General features: G+C 34.7%; 3 protein-coding genes across 3 annotated transcripts in view; 2 read left to right on the top strand and 1 right to left on the bottom strand.

Annotated features, from left to right (window-relative positions):
- sgip1b (SH3GL interacting endocytic adaptor 1b) overlaps positions 1–7,132 on the top strand; it is a 34,063-nt gene extending 26,931 nt beyond the window's left edge. Inside the window, 2 exon segments of the mRNA XM_084412725.1 lie at positions 4,030–4,194; positions 4,432–7,132. Coding sequence (XP_084268851.1) covers positions 4,030–4,194; positions 4,432–4,454 — 188 coding nt within the window. The 3' untranslated portion in view covers positions 4,455–7,132.
- A 459-nt stretch (positions 7,133–7,591) lies between these two features.
- dynlt5 (dynein light chain Tctex-type family member 5) lies at positions 7,592–10,569 on the top strand. The gene is made up of 5 exons (XM_084412041.1): positions 7,592–7,658; positions 7,820–7,953; positions 8,073–8,164; positions 9,407–9,531; positions 9,701–10,569. Exons 2-5 carry the CDS (start codon positions 7,844–7,846, stop codon positions 9,902–9,904), a joined length of 531 nt encoding a protein of 176 aa, XP_084268167.1. The 5' UTR covers positions 7,592–7,658; positions 7,820–7,843; the 3' UTR covers positions 9,905–10,569.
- Positions 10,570–12,586: 2,017 nt separating this feature from the next.
- On the bottom strand, positions 12,587–14,693 carry insl5b (insulin-like 5b). The gene is made up of 2 exons (XM_084411473.1): positions 14,492–14,693; positions 12,587–13,210 (listed from the first exon to the last, which is right to left on the bottom strand). The coding sequence occupies exons 1-2, from the start codon at positions 14,655–14,657 to the stop codon at positions 13,080–13,082; spliced, it is 297 nt and encodes a 98-aa protein (XP_084267599.1). The 5' UTR covers positions 14,658–14,693; the 3' UTR covers positions 12,587–13,079.
- Between the last annotated feature and the right edge of the window lie 9,306 nt (positions 14,694–23,999).

Genomic DNA, 23,999 nt, shown 5'->3' with positions numbered 1-23,999 from the left:
CAGCTCATATATATCGTAAACAACGCTGCATTTGGCACAGTCTTTATAATTTATTTTAAAAGCATAGCTACTGTATATTATTTTTAATACTGTTTTTATTCTTAACTAAAGTTATTACAATTTTAATAAAGCTGGATTAAAATAAAAAAAGTATTAGAATAAAACTTTTTTTGAAAAATGTGAAATGTTGCCTTGGCAGTTAATTGAAATAAAATAAGTTGAAGTTGAAGAACTAAAATGACTCAAATTAAAACTGAAATTAAAATAAATTAAAGCTATATAGAAATATTTTTTAAAAATGAATAAAACTGACAAAGGCATAAAAAGCATTAAAATTCAAAACAAAGTTGAAAATAGAAAAACTAAAACTAAAAATATTATATGAATAGTAAAACAGTAGTGCTTAATAATAATAAAATACAGTAACACTATTCTATAAACAGCAGGAGGAACTTGATAATATTTCACTGCACTTGAAGTGCCATGCAAGATACAAGATACAAGACTCTGGCAGCTTTGAATCGAATTAAAAAAGAAAAATCTAGTATAAAAACACCCTAAACCGCAGCTGAGCAGATGAAACGTCTCTTTTCACTGCAGAGGCTTGACATCAGCGGTCACTCAAACTGCAGTTTGCTGAAGACAAACTGAAAATGGAAATGCTCTTTTTATTGTTAATCAGTGTGTTTAGACAAACCCTAATGATATTCAAAACCAAATTTCAAAAGGGCTTTTTGCATTGTGCGTATAGAATAAAAAATTGAAACATTCTGTCATCATTTACTCACCCTCATGTTGTTCTAAACCTGTATGACTTTGTTTCTTCTGTGGGACAGAATAAGATATTTTAAAAAATGTCTTGGAGTCCAATCATCTTCTGTGTTCTGCAAAAGGTGAAAATCTGACATTTGTAAGGTGAAAATATTGTTTTGTGTAATTATTCATAATCATGAACATATGTTAATGTCTTTTGAACTGCACATCATATTATATTATTTTCTTCCTTTGTAAGCCTTTGTTTATTAGCCAACTAGCTTAGCGTAGCATTAACTGGTCAAGAACAGCTCTTTTGTTTAACTAGAGCAAGATAACACACTACGTTTTTGATCAGACATTGTCGACGAAGGAATTCTGTGAGGGGACAGGAAGTTTCATGGCAACTGAATTGCAGTGACAAAAGTATTGAGGGCTGCAGGAATGAGTCCTAAAACCTGGAGACAAGTTAGCATTTTTAAACTGCAACGCGTCTGAAATCAGTTGTTTTTTTTAAAATGACTTTTTGGTTAATTGCCTGAAATACACTCACCTAAAGGATTATTAGGAACACCATACTAATACTGTGTTTGACCCCCTTTCGCCTTCAGAACTGCCTTAATTCTACGTGGCATTGATTCAACAAGGTGCTGAAAGCATTCTTTAGAAATGTTGGCCCATATTGATAGGATAGCATCTTGCAGTTGATGGAGATTTGTGGGATGCACATCCAGGGCACGAAGCTCCCATTCCACCACATCCCAAAGATGCTCTATTGGGTTGAGATCTGGTGACTGTGGGGGCCATTTTAGTACAGTGAACTCATTGTCATGTTCAAGAAACCAATTTGAAATGATTCGAGCTTTGTGACATGGTGCATTATCCTGCTGGAAGTAGCCATCAGAGGATGGGTACATGGTGGTCATAAAGGGATGGACATGGTCAGAAACAATGCTCAGGTAGGCCGTGGCATTTAAACGATGCCCAGTTGGCACTAAGGGGCCTAAAGTGTGCCAAGAAAACATCCCCCACACCATTACACCACCACCACCAGCCTGCACAGTGGTAACAAGGCATGATGGATCCATGTTCTCATTCTGTTTACGCCAAATTCTGACTCTACCATCTGAATGTCTCAACAGAAATCGAGACTCATCAGACCAGGCAACATTTTTCCAGTCTTCAACTGTCCAATTTTGGTGAGCTCGTGCAAATTGTAGCCTCTTTTTCCTATTTGTAGTGGAGATGAGTGGTACCCGGTGGGGTCTTCTGCTGTTGTAGCCCATCCGCCTCAAGGTTGTGCGTGTTGTGGCTTCACAAATGCTTTTCTGCATACCTCGGTTGTAACGAGTGGTTATTTCAGTCAAAGTTGCTCTTCTATCAGCTTGAATCAGTCGGCCCATTCTCCTCTGACCTCTAGCATCAACAAGGCATTTTCGCCCACAGGACTGCCGCATACTGGATGTTTTTCCCTTTTCACACCATTCTTTGTAAACCCTAGAAATGGTTGTGCGTGAAAATCCCAGTAACTGAGCAGATTGTGAAATACTCAGACTGGCCCGTCTGGCACCAACAACCATGCCACGCTCAAAATTGCTTAAATCACCTTTCTTTCCCATTCTGACATTCAGTTTGGAGTTCAGGAGATTGTCTTGACCAGGACCACACCCCTAAATGCATTGAAGCAACTGCCATGTGATTGGTTGATTAGATAATTGCATTAATGAGAAATTGAACAGGTGTTCCTAATAATCCTATAGGTGAGTGTAGAGTGTGTGGTTAATATTTTCAAGTTTTAGGCTACGTTTATACGGAAACGATCTGAAGAGAAAACGCAAAAGTGATCACTTTTTATTCTGCGTTTAGACGAGCATTATGGGGGGGAAATCTGCGTGCATATGGTGACGCAAAAGTGTGTGAAATTCAATGTAGTATGCACTCCAGGCGGCTAGGTGGCAATGTGAAGCACTGATCGGTGCCTTCACTGTCTAGGCGATTTTTGCATTTGTACCGTTTAGACGGGAACGCAGCGGTGGAGCGTTTTTAAGATTTCCACTCTGGAGGGTGGTTTCACTTTTTTGCGTTTTTAAGCCCCAAAAACGCCGTCGCCGTCTAAACGAAAGGCACATCTTATTAAATATTTTTACGTTTTCACCTATTTTTTTTTTACAGTCTATGGTTTTCACCCGCGAGCGTTCTCGTGTAAACAGGGACTTATTCTACGACATAAAATGCATCAGCATTACCCCCCTTGTCCCTTTTTATTTAAATGATTTACTTGTCTTGAAAAAGGCGGTTGTTTACAAACGGGACTGCAGAGGTTGTCTAGGACATTAAACGTCATGGAAAACTCGTCTACTCACTAGTCCGCTTTCACAGCTTCAATGTGTTTATACTTGCGCTCTTGCAAACTGTTCTAAATCAAACTTTCCAAATTTTGTTGGAAATTTTAGGAAGCTTAATGGTGGTGGCGTTGCAGACATTCAACAATGATGTAGTTTGTTTATAGCCTGACTCTAACTTTTCACTTCTGGTGATTGTATTTAGGCTTCAAAATTCATAATTCAGAGGGGTTTTTTCCGGCAATAATCCAAAAAGTAATGTAAAAATCCTATTGGCTTTTTGTCGATGAGCCCAGGGTGATGCTGACTTCCGGGTTGGTCTACAGTAATACAGTACGCCATCCCTGCAACACTATACGGTGTGGATGGCATTGGCAAAATATAAATATATTGTTTAGCGAAGAACAATAAATCATAAACTTAAATATTCAGGCAGTTGTACAGTTGTAGAAACTTCATTCCACGGTTAAAGGGATAGTTCACCCAAAAATGTTGACATTTTGTCATCATGTACTCAAGAATGTTGGTGACCAGACAGTTGACGGTAGCCATTGACTTGCATAGTATTTTTTTCCTAATATGAAAGAGATATGGGGTCCATGAACTGTTTGATTACCAACATTCTTCAAAATATCTTCTTTTGTGTTCAGCAGATAAAAAAGAAACTCATACAGGTTTGGAACAACTTGAGGGTGAGCAAGTGATGGTCAGAGTTTTCAGTTTAGGGTGAACTATCCCTTTAAATGTTAAATGATGACAGACAAGTTAACTGGAATGTTGCAGAGATGATATTTGGTTATTAAAAAACAACAACACTTTGTTATTAACCTCATAAATATGCAAATACGAATGTTAACAAATGTAAAGTGTGAATAAACAGTGTGGTAGGATATATATATCTGTAATGTCCTGTCATTGTGTGTCCGTGTGCCAGGGGTTGGCGCTCTCCTGGCCCGCTTCCAGTTAACCGACGGCCCCAGTCGACCATCGCAGCTGGCAGTGCAGTTCACCAGTGAGGGCTGCACTCTGTCTGGCTGTGATTTTCAACTTGTAGGTTCAGGCTATAGACTATCCTTGGTTAAAAAAAGGTTTTCTGCAGGTATGTCTTTTTAAGAAATATATTTGTTCCTTTGCAAAGAAGCAAGCTCTGCGTTCAATCAATGACACTGACACCACAAATATTCAATGAAGGCCTTAAACCCAGTGTTTAGGAATGTACAGTGTGAAATGGCATTTGGAAATTAATTGTTGAATTAACTGATTCAAACGTGATAAGCCCTAACGTTTATCTTTTACTGTATCTGATATAAAAATGTGCTGTTTTTGTATTCCACAGGTAAATATCTGGCAGACAACTGACCCGGCTTCAGCGACGACCTGCTGGATGATGGGCTGTGAGTGGGACGTTAGGATGCTCTTTTGGCACTACAAAGACTTTCAAAAATGTTTTTAACGAAATTCCAGAAGTACAGCACTCAAAATCTCACTTACAATGTCTGGTGTAGAATATCATCAGTGCGTTCTGTGGGTGTGTGTGTGTGTGTGTGTGTATGTGAATATTAGCAAATATTTTGTGTGTATATGATAAAACTTCAGGACAAATGCAATACGTGGACTTTTTCCGCTGGGTTCTTGCAGAAGGCAGAGTTTTCTTTTTCACTTATTGCACATTCTCTCTTTCACTCAAACCAAACACACACCTAGTGACATTACAATCTAATGATACCAGGGTTCACATAGGCTATAGGAACACACATGTCAGCAGTGTTTGGCTTTCTTTTAGTTATTTAGATCGATTCTAAACAATTCGATTGAACTATAATGAAGTCTCAATTCCCAAACAATGCTACAGATAACGCTTCACAATGAGATACGGTTTGTTAACATTAGTTGATGTACCGACAGTCGTTTTTGAGTGTCGGTCGGCTTCGTTTTTTGGGGTTTTTTGGGCTGATTCAGCTTGTTGAGAGAGAACTCTGATTGGCTGTTCAGCTTCTTTTTTTTTCTTTTTTAAAGAAATTAATACTTTATTCAGCAAGGATGCATTAAAGTGATCAAAAGTGACAGTAAAGTCATTTATGTTGTGATTTAAGTTCTATTTTAAATGAATGCTGTTCTTTTGAACTCTCTATTCATCAAAGAATCCTAAAAAAAATGATTATGGGATCCACAAAAATATTAAGCAACATAATTGTTTTCAGAATTAATAAGTTAGCATATTAGAATGATTTCTGAAGGATCACGTGACACTGAAGACTGGAGTAATGATGCTGAAAATTCAGCTTCGATCACAGGAATAAATGACATTTTGAAATTCACTAAAATAGAAAAGAGTTCTTTCAAATTGTAATAATATTTAACAATATTACTGTTTCTGCTGTATTGTTGATCACATGAATGTATCCTTGGTGAGCATAAGAGAATTCTTTCAAAAATATATGAAAATAATTTTTTACTGACCTCAAACATTTTGAGTTTGAGTTGTAGAAATCAACATTGTTGTATTATGAACAAATGTGAATGAACTATAATAGCAAATGTATAAATTAACACATTAATCATACCTAGATTAAAAATGTAAATGTGTTTTATTAGTTGTTTTTTGGGGGTATTTATTAGTTTATGATGCCTAAAACATCAACTAATGTTAGTGAAATAACTCTTGTTGTAAAGTCTTACCATCCTGCAATTAGAAATGATACAGACATGCTTCCACAGGATATTCTGTTTAATATCTTAAATTGTTCATATTAATTTGATGTTATTGGCGAAAACATGTTAGAATGCATCACTTCTGTCTAGTTGGCCCTTTTGTTAAACTAAGCGCTTAAACATGAATATGAGTATTACATTCATAATTCATGCAAAAAAAGTGATGCCTACTTAATATTTTTCTCAATTTCTTTCAATCGTTTATTTTTAGGAAAATGAAACTCCATTTGTGTCAGGGATGCAGAATTCCTTAAGGCGAAATAAACTTAAGGAACTGGTCAAATATAAAATATTTTCCTTTTGGTTTTCCACAATGTGGATTTTATTTTCCCAAAACATTGTACTGTAGCAATATTTAAAGATAATGTGTAAAAATGTAAAATAGAAATTGTTAAAGGTATCCAAATGGATACAGAGTTTCTATGTCTTGTCATAGAACCGATTTCATGTCAGGTTATTGTTGGTATTTACAGTTCATGGTGGCACTTTATTTTTATTTATTAAATGTTTTAAAATACATGTCATTTATTTTATGCCTAGTTCTGTGGTTTGTAATGGATTCCGGACACTCACTAGACTGTTTTATTGTTCAAAAAGGGAAAGAAACAACAGTGGACTAGTACAGAAGAACATTAATCACATCCTTTCATTTATCACTTCCTTGTACTGTATTGTGTTGTCAACTCGCATATTTTGGTAAGTAGGGAAATGCTCATCTTTATTCTACATGATTTTTCTTTGCTGACACTTCGTCACAAGACTCATATGTGGATCATTGCCTTTAAAACTGTGAGATTATCCATCCAAGTGTATAGAAACGTTTACTAGAAAAGCCTCAAATATCTCTAGTTGTAGAGATATAGTTTGGGAATATACAGTACATGATGTTCCTGGATAATCTTCAGTTATGTGCTTTGGCTAATGTGGTTTTGGATAAGTGACACATTATTTAAGTGTACTTTATTTCAGTGTTTTGGATGCCTTACCTGACCTTAAATGTGGAGCGATGGATAGACAACTGCTGCTTGCGGAAGGTTCATTCCTGTTAAAACAAAGTCTCTCATTTTATAAAATGTGTATTTATTACTTTTTATCCCACTGATGTCGTGGTATTGTGTTTGTCAGCTGACTTTCATCTTGTTCGTTCATCGTTCAGAAAATGGAATATGCAAACATTTCATGCATAGAATAAACCTCTCCCCAGAATTTAAGAGAATATAGAGACTGAAAATGCTAAATATATCAAAAATGAAAATAATGTAATGTCTTGGAAATAAAATCAAGAAATTCATGTTTAACATTCTTGGCTTCTTGTTAAAAGTCATTGTCACCAACACAATAAATGCAGTTAAACTAAAACTCTTGAAAATAACAATTAATAACTTTGCATTTCTTGATGCAGGGATAAAATTACTAGTATAGCAAACAAAGTCAACACTATGGGTTTAATAAACTAAACAAGTATAGTTTAGTTTTGTTTCCTTTGAATTAGGCTAGTTTAAAACATTATTATGAAATAGTGTATATTCAGAACTGTGTTCAATACGCTTTCAGAAAGCGTTGCTCAACAATTTGATTAATCCGAAATGACACTATAAATATTTTTTGCTTATAAGCACTAATTAAGTCACGTGTACGTTACCAAGCAAAGTCGGCAAGGCATTACATAATCAGCTGTTCAAATCTAAACATTTCGTTGATTTGGTCGCCATAAAATTCGTAATGGAATATCGCTGGCAGGACACGCCACCTAAAGTGAAAATGAAATCCACTGTTGTCAAGGCAACGTTTGTCAACAAGCCTGTGACGGTCCTGAGCATTTCCGGTTTGTGGAAGAGACGCTTCAAAGCGGTAAGTGCATTTTGCTGCGATGCGATAAAAGTTATGTAGCCTACAAGTGTTTTACTTCATATTATGATATATTCTATCGAGAGAAACAAGCTTTAAATACACTAATATGTTTTAGTGCTTAACCAATGTACATGTAAATGTCTTTTGTATGTCTTTCGTAGAATTGCAGTCGACTTTTCCTCAAAATGTCTGATTTAGCGAAAGAGAAAGCAGCACGTCTGCTGAAGAAACGTGGAAGTGTGTCTTCTCTCAGCAGTCATGAAGTCAGAGCTATGGCCTTTGGCAGAAAAAAGGAGTGAGTTACTGTCTGTCATTACTAACTCGCATATCAAAATAATAGTTAAAGGGTAAAAGTGTAAATATGTACAGTAAGTATATAAGTTATCATAAAGTAGCATTTGTTTTTCTCTGTAGCTCTATCAGCACTGTGTCCTACATGGAAGAGCCTGGACATCATGATGATATTCCACGACCTACAGTGCAAATGGAGAACACCTATCGGCTCAGTGAGTCTCTTTTCCTTGACAGTGATATATGGAGATACTAATATCACCAAACAAATGATAGATGTAAAGATCCACCAAAATGATTTCACACGAAATAAACCAATAATTCCTGTTATGTAGTATATTTTCATGTCTTTGTTGTATGTGTCTTAATAGATTAAATGGAATATGAATTTTTCGCAATTAAGTGAACATCATTGCGGTACACTGGTAGGGTATGTCGGGGGAAGATGAATAATTACAATTTTCTCTTGACCATAGATGACACAAAATCTTATCTCAGCACTTTTGATGAATGCCTAAACTATCAACAAATGTTGATATTCAGATGAAAATTAAAAATAGCTATTTATTCAGTGGAAACAGTTTTGAGATTAGGCCTAATTGATCTAATTTTGTGTCTAAATATTATTCAGTTTTCCATGAATAAGATGTTCATTTCAGACATCTTTGTTTTCATTAAAACCTATAGGCTAGTTGAGTGAAATCATTCAGTTTGCATTCATAGTGTTGCTGTTATGACATATTCAAATAAAATATGGGCTGTTAAATATGTAAATATAAATAAGTCATTGAATAATTTGACCTTTCAGATGAATCTCTTTGATTCTGCTTTGTCTGTCATCAGTTATTCAACTAAATTGTCAAAATTAAATAGTTGGTTTAGTATTTTATGTTAATGACACTTTAAAAGATATATAAATATTAATAAGAATTATAACAAAAGTCATTTATACATTCTGTGAAAGTTTAGCCAGGGGAGCTTTTTACCCCAGTAGTGGGGTAAGATGGCCTCTTTGAATAATTTTTCATTTTGTTCTATAACAACTAAATTTGCAAATGTTTCTGTTTATTTCCTATAATAACACATTGACTGATGCATCATCATCATGCACATTCTAAACTTATATATAAATATGTTACAATTTAAAAGTATATGCACTATTTTAATAAGAAATATTCTATTTTCCCCCCATTTCTTTAACCAAAATGTTTTAAATAAAGCATTTAGTTTTATATAATTTCATAGAAATACTTCTTTAAACTGCAACACAAGCATATTCGTTTTTAGTTACGGAGGAATAATAGGACAGAGAGAAGTTGATTCATACATTTAAATGTATGTGGTTGAGATGATCACAGGTAAATGAGTTCAAAGATATCATTTGCTAGCTATCTTCTGCAGTAATGTGCATTTTATGAGTTCTATATATCAGTAATTCGCTGTAAATGTTGGAGCAGCCCCCGCACGACGTTTCCCAGTGACGACAGTCAAAGACATTCTGAAGGACGTGTTGACCAGCTACCTGCAGGAGGAGAAATATGAGCCCGAGCTGTGCAGGCAGATGACCAAGACGATCTCTGAGGTCCAAAATCCTTGCTTTTAATTAATTACATGACATATCAATAAACTAAACATTGACTTATTGTATTTAGCACAAGCATGGTGAAGTTGTAAATAAAGAAACATGCATACAAATTGAATGAATTGATAAGTATGGGCTGCTGAAATCTTTATTGTTATTGCAATTTCAGGTTGTCAAGGCCAGGGTTAAAGATTTGATGATTCCTCGCTATAAGTTCATAGTCATCATCAGCATTGGTCAGATCAGAGACCAGAACATTCGAATGGGGAGCAGATGCCTGTGGGATGAGACACGCGACAATCTCTCCTCGCATACTTTCAAAAACAGCTCGCTCTTTGCCACCGCGACTGTCTATGGTGTCTATTTTGAATGAGTCTGTAAGAATAGACCTTAGTCAGGGTTGTGCCATATTTCATTTTTGACAGGAATGAAACAACATACCGATTGTTCAGCTTTCCAAAAAAGTTTCAGTAGACAAAAACTCCATAGAATAGGTTTGAAAGTTGTGAAAAGTATGTGATCTAGGACCTTTATACAGTGTGAGCCGTTAACTGTGCGTCTATCCCTCACAACCTCCATTTCATCTCTGTTAAATTCAATATGGCCTCCAACCTGACTGAAGTCTATATCGGCTGGGTTTTAAGTGAAAGTGAAATTAGTGAATGAGCACCACATAGAGTAGTGGCCAAAAGTGCTGTCCGGCATAGGAAAATGATATATATATAATATTTGCCTAAATTTTTTATGGTTTAATCAAACTTGAAAGGTCATTAAAAACAAATCTCCCCTCCGGACATCACTTTTGGCCACTACTGTACGTGCGCTCTGATTGTTCTGAAGTTATTGCCTGTGATGCTATTTAATATTTATATGATAGAAGCACATACTGGACATGATTTAACAGCCATTGTCTTAACAAGAAAACGATTTACCTCATATAAACAATTGGAAAATATAAATCTCTTTCCATGCATTGAGTTAAATACCTCATTGTGTTTCATACCTCATTGTAAGTTAATAAATCTATATGTCAATTTCATTTGTTTACTATTATTGATTTGTTTTGAGAACATAGACATATTTTCTTATATAGAAGTGTTTTCAAATATTATAAACTGTTTCAACTGCTATTATTTGGAAAATTTAATTGACAAAATATGTATTTATTGTACTAATGTTTCAAAGCCAGGTTGAGCTGTACATTTGTTTTTAACTTAATATAATATTGTGTAACTCGTGAAAACAACTATCTTATACAGAAAAAGAGGCATTTGAAAATATTAACTTTTTTGGTGAAATTATTTTAAATGCCTCACTTATATTACACAATTCTGATTCAGTATTTTCATGTAATGTTTATTGCCATGCCATGCCATGACCCTTGACCGTCTTACACGTGCCAGATGTGGGCAGGATCTGGGCCATCATGGCAGGGGGGAAATCCATGGATGTATTACTCTTCACAGACACAGTGGAGTATGGAGATGCTTTCTGACTCTGGTGATGAATGGCATCATCCTCCTCTCTCCCTACACACACACAATTTTTTGAGACTATGTATCACTTATCCATTCAAATAGGTGAGGTTTGAGGCATGTACAGTAAGTTCGGCTTAGGGGTGTATCAATATATCGTGTCACAATATATCGTAATACAAAAATGCAACAATATGTTTCGGTGCATGTCTCTTTAAATGATAATGAGCAACTGCTCACCCCACCCCTCTCTTCCATGGGGCATGTCAAGACACAAACTGCTGCCTTGGTGGACAGTATACAAATGGCTGAGGGCATAAATATGCTAATACGGGGCAGTCCGTCAGCAGTCATGGGTGGTGCATGAGCAATATGACATCATATTGCTCAGAAAATCCAAACGGCTTGATTATTGAGTGTTTAGGCTTTTTGAGGATAAAAAAAAAAAAAAGAGTGAATGGATTTTTTTCATTGTAAGGTGAATGTGTCCACACACTGCAAAGACACATTTAGATGCAAACACCATATAAAAGTGAATTTTGCATCCGATGACCCCTTTAACACTTGATTTCCCCATTTTTGGACATATTATGTTTATTTATGTTAATAAATGACACCACTCCCACTGTGTCTGTCGTTTGCTCCTCCCGCCACAGTTCACAGACATAACCGACTGTGTTTATGTGAACTTGTGTGTTTTTGACATAACCTTTTGTGTATTTTACAGTTTAAGCTCAATAAGACGTGAAAGAAAACTTAGTTTAATACTCAAGGGATGTGCCGTCTGACATCCAGCTCTCTGTGCATGTGATTCGGATGTGTGCACTCACAAAACAATACATCAGAACTTTAGACTGATATGGCTTTAAAACGCATGCAGATATAAACTTTTATGATAAAGAAAGGACTGCAATGTCACATGACCGTGAACACGATAGAGATGATAATCAAAACCAAGCAGATGTTTTAGTTTTTGTCAGAGTACCCCAGGCACGAGCTGTACAGGCTCCGCCTCTTCTGGAGAAGCAGCTAATTTGCATTTAAAGATACATGCACAAAAACAGCATATTTTTCCTTTCACTCAAAAATGATCTGGTGGCACACCTGAGACTTATATTACATCTTTTAAAAACAGGCATAATGGGTCCCCTTTAACAACTTCAGAGATAATGGTTGGTTTTTCTTGATAGAGGAGACTGTTAAATCTATTTCTAAATCTAATCTATGGAGAAAGTGAAATTCGGATTGTAACTTCCAGAATGCAACACTTTTAGAAGTAGAGACCAAACGATGTTACACAAAACCGACTTGTATTTAGATTATTCAATGTATCTGTTATGTAAATCTTTTTATTCACTTTCTTAAATCCGCTCGCTGTTATTGATCTCTGCTTATAAAGATCACACCTATGTTGTGTAGGACTACTTTTGGATCCATACAAATAGGCTACAAAGGAGTTTATTGTCATCCTCAAGTTTGAGTGGCAGGAGTATAATAAAATTCCTCTGAAAATGTATTTATTGCTATTTGCCAACAAATTTGCACTCAAATCAACCAATACATATTTTCTTTTTTTTGTTCAAAATGCTTTTATTATTCATTTTACAGTATCTCCTTGGATATGTTGCGTAAAATACAACATTGGGTATACATTCATAAAAAATGAATCCTAATCTAGAATTCGTCCTTGCTTCTAGATTTTAACCTTCAGTAATTTTTAAAAACATTAGTTTGGTGTCATAACCATTTTAAACACAAAAAGCATCATGATATCAAAGTTTTGGGGCACGTAGCTTACTAGTTTTATGAATGTACTCACACAAAACCCAATATAGGCATATTTCAGTACAATCTAATGGCACTTGAAAACTAATATACTTCAACTAATACTTCAAAATCATTTTTTGCCTTTGAAGAATTGCGTGGAAAACTACATCTGAACGTTTCTGAAATGTTAATTTTAAAACCATTTTCACTTTTTGAGAGTTTTTTTTATGTAGGCCTAATTCAAGTCCTCAGAAAAATATATAAAAGCATTTTGCAGAGAGAGGATGATGAAGTCTCTTGTGTTTCTCAGCACATGCGAACAAGATCACTTTTTCTACAGCCCACTGTACAGCACGTGGAGGGCAGCGTTTCGAATGTGTCTCTTCTTACTCGATCCATTTCTGCAGAGGTCTCCAAATCAGTCTCCATTTCAGAACCTGTGGAAAACCATAGTCATGTGATGTAAATGTTGTTGCTTACCTCCACAGTGGCTGAATGAGTTAAACACAAAAGTCATACAGCAGCAGGTGGCGCTCAAGAGCTGAATTCAGAAAAACAGTTCTAGCACAGGACTCCTTCAGTCCTACTATTTCTGCAGTCTTTATATGGTAGAAAGAGTAGCCTATGCCAGTTTGCTGTTCCCAAATTCAGCCAAGGTTTATAATTATGCTTTGATTTGACTTGATTTAGATTTTATAATTATGCTTTGATTTGACTGGCATAATTGCATCATTTCAGTGGTCTTGGGAGATCCTGAAGGTTAAAATTACATTTACATGAGGATGCAAAGTTACTGTACTGCTTAGCAATTGTAAGTAAATTCCATTCCAGGTTATTTTTAATCCATTCCTTATCAAATTTAATATTTTTAAATGATCAAATGAATGAATTTTAATAAAAATATAAAATAAAATATTTTTTATAAAATAAGTAAATTAAAATTAAATTAAAATAATTAAAATAAATTATATTTTTTAAATTCTATTATTATATCATTATATATTATATTATATTATATTATAAAAGGCACACTAATTTTAACATATACTACATTTTATGAAATTTACATTTATGTATATAAATTAAAAATACAAAATGTATATTTTGAATACTATTATATAAAAAAATTATAATCTTTATCAAATATCCAGTTCTTCATTTTTGCAGTTCAATAGATTACATTATTGTTTATTATCTTATATTTTTTATTAGTAAATTATATTAATTATATCAAATTATATATACTAATTTTAATGTATAATACATTTTATAAAAATTATATTTTGATTATTATTATTATATAAAATTAGATTATTTTCTTCATTTTTGCAGTTAAATAGATTATATTATATTTATTATATTATACAATATTATATTATATATAAAAGGCACACTAATTTAACATATAATACATTTTATATAATTTTTTTAATTATTATTATTATAACTTACATTTATTTATTTAAATTATAAATTAAAAAAATATATATTATTTTTATATTAAAAATTATAATCTTTATTAAATATCCAGTTCTTCATTTTTGCAGTTCAATAGATTACATTATTGTTTATTATATTATATTATATTATTATTTAAACATAGAATACATTTTATACAGTAACTAAAATTTCAGTAGTTAGTGTTACAGTTATAGTAATAATCAACAACATTTACACTGGGATAATGGCTGCTAAGCAAAGACAAAATCTATACTGACCATTTACGGGGTCCTCAGACTGGACCCGCCTCCATCTAGAACCCCCACACGTGTAGACGACAGCCCGAAAAAACTCCCGGCCACAGAGTCTCAGAGCTTTCTGGGCCTGGGCCGAATCTGCCCAAGCAGCAAACACCAACAGCACAGCCAGCAGCACGACCTTCATGGCTGGAAATAGTGTCAAATCTGGCTCTTCCGCTGAGTTTATAGATGTCTTTTGTTAGCTTGTGTTTTCTGACTTCAGAGCGTCTTCATTTATATACTATGCAAAGCATGATTTATGTGTTATTGACGCACTTCTTTTCCGTGACCTTTAAAATGAGGCAAAATGACCCAGAAAGCAGACTTCCATTTGACAAAATGGTTTTGTCGGTTTTAAATAAATAGATGATGTGCAAATGGTGTATCAAAATACAGCTAATTTAACAAAGTGGCGTGAGGTCTTTGTTTTATTTGCTACAGCAAAGTGCTCTTTAATGACGTTTTAGAGATCCGTGCCCATAAAACTGAATATGGCAAATTTGAGCATGTGTCACACCAGCATTATGGTGCGACACCAGGATAATGACAGCACTTACTTCCTCCTAAACCTTGTTAATTTGACCTAAAAGGCTGAGCACCATAATGGTTCGATTTATTTTTGGCTGGTAAACACTTTGTTGCCAAGTGCTTCCACACAACATCACTGTTTACTGGATCAAATACCATCCTGTAGTATTTGGCGCAGGCTTTCACATTTAGATTTAAGTCATTCCTAAAGGAAACGTCTATGAGTCGTCATAAGATACAGCCTACCTAATTCTCTCACTTTGCGTCATTTGTTTTAAGTAACTGTCAATTCATTTTTTATTTATTTTTACATTGTTCATAAAGCAGCAGCAACTTGATTGACAGTCTGACTTGCTTTTGAACAAGCGGATGAACAAGCGGATGTTATTTTCAAGGATAGCCCCTTGAGATGAACCATTTTCGAGGGGGTCCTTATACAGTACAAAGAAACCAACATCATAATAGAAAATCATAATTAAAGTAAATACAACACAGGACTATAACAAACATTTAGACACATTGACATTCACATTCATACACATGCACACTCTAACAATGCTCCCACAAACCTATAGTTCCTTCCCTTTTGGCCCATACCATAATCAAAGGCAATCGGTGAACCATCTGCGAAAATGCAAATACAAAATCAAGGTGTAAATATGCTTACACACATCCATATACCCATACAGATACATAAATGCAAACATGTACAATAAACAGCAAACAAGAACACGATGTTGGAAAATAAGTAAGAAGAGATGATTTGAAAACATAAAAAGAGGTTATAGATCTGAGCGAGCAGGAAAAATTGTTCCAGTCTGATGGAGCTTTAAATTTAAATGCACGACGACCTATTTCTTTGCTGATTCTGGGTGTATGAAAGAAGAGCTGATCCGTATGCCTTAAGTGTGTATTAAGTGTATTAAGAGGAATTAGGTCATGTTTCAGATATTGAAATGAGTACAGTATTGACCAATGGAATTGCCTTCTACATTAGTTTCTACATTTGACAGTGGTGAGTTCTATAAGGACATCTGAGCACAAAGACTATTATATAATACAGAGAAGATTTGAATCTGAGGTGTTCCCATAATAGCATCAGCATAATCAAGTATTGGAAGTATCAAATGAGTAATAATTATTTTCCGAGCCTGTTGTGAGAAGCAATCAGCAGAGCGATGAAGTGACTTCAATTGACCATATGTTTTCTTGCAGATTGAGTTATGAGGTTTGAAAGAGAGCCGGGTATCAAGCCAGAGACCAAGATATTTCAATTCTTCGACGTTTGTTAAAGCTGTTCCATCAAGAAAACTAATAGACCAGTTTAGATAAAGGCAAAGAATTAGGTCGAGTGCAAAACAACATTCTAGATTTTTTCCTGTTCAAGAGGAGTTTATTAGAAGAAAACCATTTTTGAACTAAGTTAAAGTCCGTTTGTAGAGATTGTTGGATTTGTGAAATGTCAGAACTGGAGGAGTATATAGTGTCATCTGCATAAAAGTGAATTAAACAGTCAGGACAGATTTGCGGTAAATCATTGATAAAACGGAAAATAAAAGAGGCCCTAAGGGTGAACCTTGTGGAACACCTTTATCAATCAACTTTGAAGTCTGTCATTGAAATGAAGACAGTGTTGGAGCTATTTGAGGATGAACAAATGCAATGCCTCTGTAATGTTTTCTCCTTATGGTGTTTCCAAAGCTTGTATTTGTTGTTGACCCACAGGGCATGGAAGCTAAAGAGAACTATAAAATCTTATCTCCGATGTTTATAGACATATCATATGAAGTTGTAAAATCTCAACCAATACATGATAGTCATCCTGGTATTGAACACCAGCACTTTACTTAGCAGTTCAGAGCTTGAAAAGCGACCCTGCTGAAAAATCCAGCATGAGTTCTATGCTTGTTATTGCTTGTATATTTCTATATTTAACACATTAATGATGTAAAAGAAAAACTATGATTAAAACATGATTTATTGTAATATATGATTTTAACTTTGTAGTTTCTGTTGCTCTCTCTGTTGAAAGTGGAACTGAAAATTGTAATTGTATTAGTTATCACTAACGTTTCAAAGGATGTGTACACAAATCATAAATCATAAGCAGTTTGTTCAATCGCAGGGGTTATGAGAAGAGCTCTCTCGATGGTACAGTTAATAACAACTTGATTAAAAAATAGGCCAGATGATGTGCACGGACAAAACTAATTATAATAAATAGGCTACTGCTGACTTTAAATCAAATCAAATCAAATCAAATCAAATCAAATTGTTATTTTTAGTTAGGCTATATAATGTAGATAATCATTTCTCTTCTTGAACCCTTAATGCATATGCCTTTTGATATTTGCAATGTAAAGACACTTCGAACAGAACTGTCGTTTAAAGGACTGAGAATGAGGGTTGCATGAGAAGCTCACGCGATCCAATAGCTCAAATTCCATCGCAGGCCACAGCAGATTCAACGAAGGGCTTTGTTCTTCAATTAAGAAAGAAAAAATGAAGCATGTTGTCTTTTCAAACACACTGGCGTTTATCAATATTAGATGTAGCCTTTAACTTGATCAATACTATTGATTTAATAATAAGATAATTGAAGATGTTTGTTTGTCCACCAGGGGGCGCATGAAAAACAGGTTCGCTCGCTCTGTAGGTCGAGCCCTTGTTTTTGAACAACACGTTCACTCTGCATTCCTAGAAAGCCACACTTCACTTAGCTGACAGTTTTGGCAGACACCTTTGCACATAAGGTGGGGTTTACTGTAACGTTCAACCTCTGAAAATATCCTGTATTCAACCTGCTGTGTCTTGCCTCGCCCATTCGAACATACTTGTAATGCCTGAGGGGAGGAATCTCCAGTTTTGCATCACGTTTTCCAGTAACTATGCGATCTTAATGGCTTTGTACACATACACAAAACAACAAATCAGAGCACTGATAGGCTAGCCTATTTATCACCAAATCACCTTCCTTGTCAGTTTAACTGCTTTGTGATAGCCTAAATCATTTAAAGTCAGTATTGGCCAATTAATTACTTCATATAGCCTTAGATAAAAGTACAATGTGAACTTTGAATAACCTCAAGAAGATAATCTGTATGAGTTTACACTGGTTTCTTTCTGGAAGAGAAAGTAGTGACATATAACAGGTCTATGGCCATAGCCTGCCAATGATAAGCTGTTTACTCTAAGTATGGAAGTGTCAGAGCTAAAGATAGCTGTAATGTGCGCTTGCAGAAGCAACAAGTGCAGCATGTACCACTTCAGAGACTTGCGTTCACTGCTGAAGAGCTGTAGATGCCTTACGTTGATATCGCTTTATAAAAACTTGTATGAGGTGGCAAGATGGGCCTTTTGCCCCACACGCGGGGTAGAAGGCTCACCAGCATGGGGCAAAAGACACAAAGTATTGATACAAATACTTTAGCTAAAATAATATGTTTTTAATAATGTCTACGTTAAAACTCGTTCAAAACAATCACAAAGTTTGCTCTATTTTCGGTTTATTTTGATAAAATAATTCATTTTTGTTCAGTACATAGGCTATTCTGTCCTTAACATATGTTCATTTTAAAAATACAGAAACAAAATTATTATATTCTGAAAGCACTGAAGGAGATCCCATAATAACTGAATAAAGCTTTACAGTGGTAACAAATAAATATATTTTTTATAGGATATGATTAATATCATATTTTTAAATATGATGATTTCCATTGCTGTCCGCGATCACGTCAAGATAAGGCAAATTTCCAGTGTTTTTTAAGAAAAGTGCTGAGCTTAATTTTTGTGCCACCTATCGCTTTAAGATAATAAAGTCAAATGTTCCTTTAGCCCTGTTGTACCCTACCAACTAACATTATCACATTATATTATGCTTAGGATCATTAAAGGTGCAGTAAGGAATTCTGAGAAGCACTGTTGATATTTGAAACAATCAACAAAAAAACTACCCAAAAGGACCACACTACTATCTTGATAGCTCCGCCCTCAAATGCACAAACATGCTATGGAACACAGGCCCCTCCCCTCTCATGAGTGGACACGCCCCTTACTGCTGATTGGCTGTACGTGTGTTCTGGTGCTCAGATCCACTTTCAACAGCATTTCTCAGAATTCGCTTACTGCACCTTTAATGCAGGTTCATTGTTAGGAATATCATGCAACTGTGATTGATTCACTTATTGTTATGCACCCAGCTAACAGGGAACGTTCTCAGAGCTTCCCCATCGTTTCCCCTTCTCTCTTCTCTCTTCCCGTAATGTTAATAGAATGTTTGTTCAAAGTTATCTGATCTTTCATAACGTTTTCAAAACATTAGAACAAAAATGTTATTTATACATCATTCATGGAACGTTTTCTGAAACATTTCATTTGGATGTTAGTCTAATGTTTTTTTAAATGTTACTTGCTACTTTTTTCAGATGGTTCAGGGAACATTTAAAAGTACCGTTCCCATAATACTTGCAAAATGAGAAAATAGAGAAACGTGCCCTTAATGTTTTTTGCAACATTCTCTTAACCGAGAAAAACTTTTTTTAAATTGATGTTTTGAACGTTCTGAAAACATTCAGAAATAACATAACTTAATGTTAGCAAACCGTTCTTAGAACATATATTTGTTATCTTGGTGTGTTCATACTCTGAAAAACAATTGGTGTAAATTTTCACTCAGGAACCGCTAGTAAGTTTCACAAACAATTATAAAGAAACGCCAAGTAACACATTGAATTAAACTTGGAGAAATGGAAACTTCGAAAAACAATTTTTTACGGTGTACAGTTTCCAAGTCGTTATATAATGTTTGTCGATGCCTTAATAATGAAATGATCAATTATCAACTAAATTAAATGTTAATAGCTGTGTTTTGTTTGTTTAGAATGCATATATACAAGTAAACACACTCGCTTGTGTGTGCCTATATTTAGCTTTAGGATGTGCTCAAGGTTTAAGATCACTGTTTTGCCTAAGAGTTCATTTCATCTTTGTATCAGCCATGCAGAGGTCAGGGTCTGCGAGATGGTTCAAGCGCAAACAAACTGATATGAGGCAATTTGCAAACTATCATTATTGTGTATAAACAGTAAATAAATAATAATGTAATTGCAGCGTCACAGATAGAAAATGTGACTCTACATAAAAACACACACACAATAATCCCCCCAGTCGTCTGAACAAACTGTTGCTGGTATGTTTACAAGCTCCCAGCATGCATTTGCAGCATGAATCAATTATGTCGTTATAGGATTATTTGATTTTGGTGTTGTCAGTGTTCGTTATTTGTTGTGAAATGACTTGGCTGTCAGCAAGTCAAGGGTCCTTTAAAGATCAGACAGCAGAAACAGAGAGACTCATAAGGCACAACCTTGCATGGACAACCATCAGTCAACTGGGAATGGGATCTTATGCTCACTGGCTTATTCTTGTCTCCAAATATACTCCAAATATGCAGAAAATTCAGCTTTACCATTACAGGAATACATTACATTTTTTGCTGTATTAAGAGACTTCTTTAAAAAACATTTTAAAAAATCTTACCAACCCCAAACTTTTTTGTATTTGGAAAATAATTGTATAATCTTTGCTAAGCTGCATTGGTTCTGCTTCATTAAAATGCATAGGCTTTGGTGGAGAAACGGAGAGGTAATAGTCCAACATTGGATAGAGGAGAAAGTTTAGTAATCAGATCAGGTGTTGAAACAAGAGAATCATAGAAAGGGGTAGAAATCAGTTTAATCCTTTTTTCCTCTTTTTTTTTTTTTTATTTTTTTTTTTTTTTAATAAGCCGCGTGATTTGACATATGATTCATGCCTGTAGCAAAAACAGTACAGTATGATTTAAATGCCAAAGTTTAATACTTAGGGATTTTTTGAAAATCCCTAAGAATGAGCAATAGCAATAGTGGTGCTTTAGAAAAGACCATTCATAATAATGAGGAAACAAGAGTGCATTGTGACCAAAAACTATGTTTTCCTTTCAAAAACTATTAAAGGGGGGTTATTAAAGGGTTAGTTCACCCAAAAATAAAACTTCTCTCATTAATTACTCACGCACTTAAACTTTGACGCTATATAAATATAAAGATATCATTAAGGTAATCCATATGAATCAAGCATTTTGCCAAGTCTTCAGAAGAGACACAATCACGCATGAACAAACCTCAACCGCGTATTTAAGTATTTATTTAATGTATGTTTGTGCATTAATCAATGTTTGAATAAAAGCCAATTAAATTTGTTCATCATATAAAGTGATTGTGAAGACTTGGGTTAACACAGTAAAAAGTGAACAGTTGGATCAACTTAAAAAAATTACTTCAATTGGTAACACCTAAAGAAATGAAGTTTTCTCAACTTAAATTATCACGGTTTTCACGATAAAACTTTTTACAATGTGCTCGATTCATATATGGATTACTTTTATGATGTCTTTATGAACCTTTTGAAGTTTTGGTGGAATGGACTTTCAGTGGAGTTACAGAAATCTCTCAGGTTTCATTAAAAAATATCTTCATTTGTATTTTGAAGATGAACAAAAGTTTTTAAGGTTTTGGAACGACATGAGGGTGAGCAATTAATGACAACATTTTCATTTTTTCTGTGAACTAACAAGTCAGCATGACCTCTGATACATTACCGATCAGTGTTGTAAGCCCGAATAAGTTGGCAAAACTCAAAATATTTGAGGTAATCAGTTACAAAAGTTAATAAATTCAAAGTTTTAAGTAAGCAGAACCAGCGGATTTTTGTTTTGAACTCATACATTTTAATTGCTCTTAACTTTAAATATTTGAGTAAGCTAACTCATTAAGTACATTTCACTTAAATTTATCTTGTAATCTTAATTTAAATATTTTTAGTAGTGGAAACTTGGCTATAGCTTTAATGGGTAATTCAGTAAAATCTAACTTGCTAATTGGTAACACAATACTTTCAGCATTAGCATAGTGTAGCAATTGCTGAACGAGTACGACAATGTAGAACATATGTTCTCAAACCAGGCTCATGCTCCACTCGTCACCATGATAAACAAAAAGCATAACAGAAAGTCTTCAAAATTTTGCACAAAAACTTTATAACACTTAATTTCAGCATGTCGAGTGTCATGGCAAAGCATGCTGAGAAATAGAAAATCGCAGCCCAGTTTCAGTTAAATTCAAGTTTGTCTAAATTAAAACAAACAAGTTTAAAAAACTCAAAACAACGAAACAGTTCAGATTACTTAAAATGTGTCCGTTTTGTGAACTCAAAAGAAAAAGAAAGTTCTACTTAATTTGATTTAACTAATTTGTTTCATTAGAGTTTACTACTCAAACGGATTTATAAATTTTGCACAGTATGGTTTACAGGTACTTGACCTCTCATGCATAGATAGATTCTGAACTGTTGCCCTGAGCTCAGGTCACAAACTCAGTGGAAGATCAATGGACTTCTGGATCTGTTTGGTTGTGTAGGTTGCCACAGCAAGAGAGTTATGTTTCCAGTATGAGGTCATGTGTGCTGAATCGATGTTGACCTGAAAAAAGTGACACACATATTTTGAAAGTACATGCAGGTGCAAAGTGCAAGTGCGTATCTGTGCAGGTGTGTGCTTGAGACTTACACTTTAAAGGCCCAATGAAATCGTGCGATGAGCAAAGTTTTCTCTCTTTGCTTTTAACATGTTACAGTAACACTTAAAGAGTTGGAGATGTGTTTGGAAATGCCAGCTTTACAATTAGATGAAAGTTGTCCATTAAGATCTCCAGTCGAACATGTGAGTTATTTGAATGATTTAGTTGTTTCTGCATTATTTGACTATAAGGTGCTACAAATGCATAATTGGACTGGACTGTTTTTTAATGATTTGCTGGTTCTTTAAAAAAAATAGTGTTACCTTAAAGGGTTAGTTCACCCAAAAATGAAAATTCTGTCAGTAATTACTCACCCTCATGTTGTTCCAACCCCGTAAGACCTTCGTTCATCTTCGGAACACAAATTAAGATATTTTTGATGAAATCTGAGAGCTGGCTCACTCCTCCATAGGCTTCTAAGGCATTATAACTTGCTGGCCCAGAAAATGTATTAAAGAAATTGTTAATATAGTCCAAGTGACTACAGTGGCTCAATCTTAAGTATATCAAGCGACGAGAATACTTTTTGTGCGCAAAAACAAACAAAAATAACGACTTTATTCCACTATTCATTTCCTTCTCTCTGGGCCTCGAGTTAGTTCACGTAGTGTTTTAGCGCAGCGCGTCTGTGTTGTACGTCACACGCATCACACACATGACCAGCGTCGGCCAATAGTGAGCCTACGTGGTGACGTGTAACACAGACGCACTGCGCAAAAACACTACGTGAAAAGACTCGAGGCCCAGAGAGAAGGAAATGAATAGTGGAATAAAGTCGTTATTTTTGTTGTTTTTTGCACACAAAAAGTATTCTCGTCGCTTTATAAACTTAAGATTGAGCCACTGTAGTCACTTGGACTATATTAACGATCTCTTTAATACATTTTCTGGGCCAGCAAGTTTCGGTCACCTAGAAGCCTATGGAGGAGTGATCCAGCTCTCAGATTTAATCAAAAATATCTTAATTTGTGTTCCGAAGATGAACGAAGGTCTTACGGGGTTGGAACAACATGAGGGTGAGTAATTACTGACAGAATTTTCATTTTTGGGTGAACTAACCCTTTAATATTCAATAGATTAAAATAGACTGTTGTAACAATTTAAGGTTATTTGCCAAAACAATATGTTTAGTTAAAGTGACCATGAAATCAAAATTGACAATTCATATTTTTTTATGGAATATTTCAGTGTTTATTATAAATGATTTATCTGTGCACATAATTATTTTTTTTATTCATGTGCCCTCATAATCTTAAATCAAAATATATTCCCATCCTTCCCCTCTAATGATGTGTTTACTGATGTGTCACTCACATGACATCACAGCAATAGCAAACCTCAAC

This window comes from Rutilus rutilus (assembly GCF_951802725.1).
Source record: "Rutilus rutilus genome assembly, chromosome: 6".
NCBI lineage: Eukaryota > Metazoa > Chordata > Actinopteri > Cypriniformes > Leuciscidae > Rutilus > Rutilus rutilus.
The sequence above is the reverse complement of the archived record's forward strand: the minus strand, read 5'-3'. Positions and strand labels throughout refer to the sequence as shown.

What these genes read in the sequence shown, in the direction of transcription:
- dynlt5 (XM_084412041.1), top strand. Translation starts at nt 7,844, where the DNA reads ATGTCTGATTTAGCGAAAGAGAAAGCAGCACGTCTGCTGAAGAAACGT. An exon ending in GCCTTTGGCAGAAAAAAGGA is followed by an intron (nt 7,954 to 8,072) that starts GTGAGTTACTGT and finishes TTTTCTCTGTAG; the next exon opens with CTCTATCAGCACTGTGTCCT. An exon ending in TGACCAAGACGATCTCTGAG is followed by an intron (nt 9,532 to 9,700) that starts GTCCAAAATCCT and finishes TTGCAATTTCAG; the next exon opens with GTTGTCAAGGCCAGGGTTAA.
- insl5b (XM_084411473.1), bottom strand. Translation starts at nt 14,657, where the DNA reads ATGAAGGTCGTGCTGCTGGCTGTGCTGTTGGTGTTTGCTGCTTGGGCA. An exon ending in GTCTGAGGACCCCGTAAATG is followed by an intron (nt 13,211 to 14,491) that starts GTCAGTATAGAT and finishes GGTTTTCCACAG; the next exon opens with GTTCTGAAATGGAGACTGAT.